At 38.4% G+C, this 4,150-nt stretch overlaps 1 protein-coding gene across 1 annotated transcript; it reads right to left on the bottom strand.

Moving 5' to 3' along the window:
- Nucleotides 1-2,268: 2,268 nt before the first annotated feature.
- LOC124913321 lies at nucleotides 2,269-3,187 on the bottom strand. The gene is made up of 3 exons (XM_047453913.1): nucleotides 3,065-3,187; nucleotides 2,677-2,959; nucleotides 2,269-2,621 (listed from the first exon to the last, which is right to left on the bottom strand). The coding sequence occupies exons 1-3, from the start codon at nucleotides 3,185-3,187 to the stop codon at nucleotides 2,269-2,271; spliced, it is 759 nt and encodes a 252-aa protein (XP_047309869.1).
- Nucleotides 3,188-4,150: the final 963 nt, after the last annotated feature.

Raw genomic sequence — 4,150 nt, 5'->3', positions numbered from 1 at the left:
TAATTCCAGTTCTTTTTCAAAAGCCTTCCCTTGAGGGTTAATTTTATGGATAATTGTGTAGCACGAAAATGAGCTTATTAAGGATATCCATCGATAGAAAATTTCCTGAAACTTGGGGTTTTTATTCGGGAACTAAATCATAGTTTTATTGTAAGAGGATTTCTTTGACCCTCTCCCTTACTTGTTTCCTAAAATCTTTATCACTGGTTGGTGGAAAGAATACGGGTTCCCATTGTCCTAAGATCCTATGAAGATAAAACTAAAAATAGTTCATTGATTTTGAATTTGAGCTTCTTGAGCTTATTGAAACCATACATATACAAAGGCTGCCTACGTATCTTCCATTTGTCCTTGATATATATTATGTAATTTTCTTTGATGTAGTTGTCCCTTATTTCATGATGACGTAGTTATACAAAACTAGAGGTCTATTAGTTCACTCAAAGTTGAGGACTAACTGGGGATGTTCCAACATAATAATACAATACTAGATGTTGATTAGCGAACTCTAGGTGGGGACTAATTTTTGGGAAATTCTAACATAGTCCTACAAGACTAGAACTTTGATTAGTTCACTCCTAGATGGAGACTAGCTTTGGGATTGTAGTATGGTCCTATTGGACCAATGGTTTGATTAGTCCGTTAGAGGTTGGGGACTAATCCTTGAGATTGTTGACATAGTTGTACAAGACTAGAGGCCAATTAGTCCACTTCTAACTGGGGACTGGCTATTAGGAGTTATGGAATACACATATACCATTGGAGGTCAATTAGTCCATACAAACATGAGGACTAAACCCATTGGATTAAGAGTCGTAGTAATCATACTAAGGCTGGCTTAAAACCGTTATAATCATTCTAAGGCTATATTAGAGTCGTTGTAATCCTGCTAAGGCTAGATAGAGTCATTGTAATCCTACTATGGCTGGATTAGAATCGTTGTAATCCTACTAAGACTAGATTAGAGCTATTTTAATCCTTCTAAGACTAGATTAAACTCGTTGTAATCCTACTAAGGATAGATTAGAGTAATGATTGTGCGCGAAACGATATTACACATAATATCGTTTTAGGGCGTCTAGATTGCTTGAAGCAATAAATTCTTCACCTTCAACTGTAGATAGTCCATATGCACCTCTAGAGAGGATTTTCTTGTTAAGGAAGGAACCTTTCCATCGTGGTCGAACTTGTCCTAGGGTCTAATAGTTACCAAGTTACTTTGAGCAACAAGTCACCTTCTTTTAGGCTTCTGTGTTTGACCTTATTATTAAAGGTAACGACCATTTGTTTCTAGTAAGCCTGGGTTTTACATAACGCATCTAACCTATGGTCTTCCATCAACGACAACTGGTCGTATTAAGAATTTACTCAATCTTCTTCTACAATGTGAGATTCCGACAAGACTCTCAATGTGGGGATTTCGATCTCAATAGGTTGTACGGCATCCATATCGTAAACCATATAATAGGAAGTCTTGTATGTCAATACTCGAGCAGTCGTACGATATCCCACAAGGCAAATGGTAGTTTTTTCATGTCAGTCCTTATATGTGTTGGTCATCTTCTTGATGATCCTGGTCACATTCTTGTTTGCCGCTTCGACCGCGCCGTTAGTTTGGGGTCGATAGGGTGAAGATTTGTATTGTTCAATCTTGAACTCTTTGAGTAGGGATAAAACCTTTCCTTGGAAATTTTTTCTATTATGCGAGATAATAGCATGAGGTACTCCGTATCTAGCTACGATGTTAACACAGATCAATATTGCTACCTAAGTAGACTTGAGAATCTTATAAGATGTTGCCTCGACCCATTTAGAGATATAGTCGTTTTTTACGAGTATTATCTCATATCCATTGGAATTATGGGGATACATTTTCCTAATGAAATTAATTCCCCATATCGAAAAGGCATGGTCATGTCATGTAGTACAACAAAGATGCTAGAGTATGCTTTAGAATAACATATATTTGACATTAATGAAATCTTTTCACATAGCTGACACACTCTTGTTCGATTATTGTCCAATAATATCTAAAACAGATTATTTTCATGGGAAGGTCTCCATTCATTGTGGACCACACACAGCTGCGTGTACTTCTTCTATGATTTGTCGTGCTTCAGGACCATCGACGTAGAGCATGTTTTGACCATGAAAAGATTGTTTGTATACCTTGTTAGCTATCCAAGCATAGTTGGTGGAATACTTGCACATGTCTCTTCGTTCCTTAGCTCAAAAATGGGACGGATATTCTCCATAAATGATGTAGTTTTAAAGAATATCAAACCATGGTTTGGTGGGCACTTGAACGGAGGCTACCACTCCGACTTTGAAATCGGATTTTCGTTTCTGACGGACCTTCAGATGTTTGACCTTAATCCCAACAAGAATTCGGGTCATAGCTGTTAGTGTAGCCAAAGCATAGGCAAATCGATTTTGGCTTCTTGTTGCGTGTACAAAAGACACGTGATCGAACTTGTCGATAAAACGAAGTAGGAAAGTGTGATAGGGTTTGAGATTTTCTCCACGTACTTGGCATGTTTCGTTAACTAAGAATATAACCAGGTTAGAGTCGCCAACTACATCTAGCTTGGTTGCTCCTATTTCGTATGCGATTTTGAGACCTGAGAGACAAGTTTTATACCTCATTAATGGTTACGGAATATTCTAATTTAATACAGATGGGATTGTAGGTTCCCTTGGGATACATCAAGAGAATTCTAATTCCATAGCCATATTTGGACGAAGCTCCGTCAAACATTAGCTTCCATGTGTCTGAAGAGATTAACATTATGGAGTCATCAGGAAAGTCGAGTTCAAAAAAAGGCTCAACCGTGATGGGTTGATCTGTTAGGAAGTCTGCAACAACGATTCCTTTAATAGATTTCTGAGTTGTATATGTGATGTCGTATTCAGAGATCATCATCATCCATTTATTGAGTCTTGGCGACAGCAGCGTTCGCTGAAATAGATAATGGATTGGATCAAGCCGGGACACCAGCTTGATAGGGTGGGTTTGCATATAATGTCACAGTCTCTTTGTGACCCATGCAAGTTCCCAACACACTTTCTCGGGTGTTAAATAGTTCAATTCATACTCGGTCATTCTCTTTATCAGGTAGTAGACAACGATCTCGAGTTTGTCTTCGTTTTCTTGAGCCAACAGGTTGCCCATAGTTGAATCTGTCATCGTGAGATAGAAAATTAAAGGAACACCCGGCCTTGGAGCCATAAGGACTTGTGGAGACTTTAGATAGTCTTTGATTTTGTCAAAATCTTGTTGTCAAGTTTCATCCCATTGGAATTTTCGATCTTTTTCAGTAGCTTGGAAATGGGGTCACAAGTAAGAGTTAGTTTGATGATGAACCGACTAATGAACATCATCCATTTAGCGAGTCTTGGCGACAACAAACCGTGACACCAACTTGATAAGGTGGGATTGCATATAATGTCATAGTCTCTTGCTGACCCATGCAAGTGCCCGACATTCTTTTTTGGGTGTTAAATAGTTCAATTTCTACCTAGTCATTCTCTTTCTCAGGTAGTAGACGACGATCTTGAGTTTGTCCTCGTTTTTTTGAACCAACAAGCTTCCCTTTACTGAATCTATCACGATGAGATAGAGAATTAAAGGAACACTGGGCCTTATAGTCACAAGGACTGGTAGAGACATTAGATAGTCTTTGATTTTGTTAAAATCTTGTTGATAAGCTTTATCCCATTGGAATTTTCTATCCTTTTTCAATAGCTTGAAAAGGGAATCACAAGTGAGAGTCAATTTGTTGATGCACCTACAGATGAACTGGATTTTGCCGAGGAAGCCTCGTACTTCTCGCTCATTCTGAGGCGCATGAATAGTTGTGATGGCCTCAATTTTGGAGGGGTCAATTTCTATTCCACGTCGGGTGATGAGAAATCCTAGCATTTTACCGACAGTGACTCCAAAAGCACACTTCTTCGAGTTCAACCGAAGCAGATATTTTCGAATTTTATGTAAGAATTTTTCTAAGTTGGGAATATGATTCTATCGATCCTTAAACTTCACGATCATGGCATCTATGTAGATTTCCACTTCTTTAGGATCATGTTGTGTAAGATCATCGTTAATACTCGTTGATGGGTAGCTCCAACATTTTTGGAACCGAATGGAATG

The sequence above is a fragment of the Impatiens glandulifera genome, chromosome 8, assembly GCF_907164915.1.
Source record: "Impatiens glandulifera chromosome 8, dImpGla2.1, whole genome shotgun sequence".
NCBI classification, from domain to species: domain Eukaryota; kingdom Viridiplantae; phylum Streptophyta; class Magnoliopsida; order Ericales; family Balsaminaceae; genus Impatiens; species Impatiens glandulifera.
Note: the sequence above shows the minus strand (reverse complement) of the source record. Positions and strands in the feature narration are given on the sequence as shown.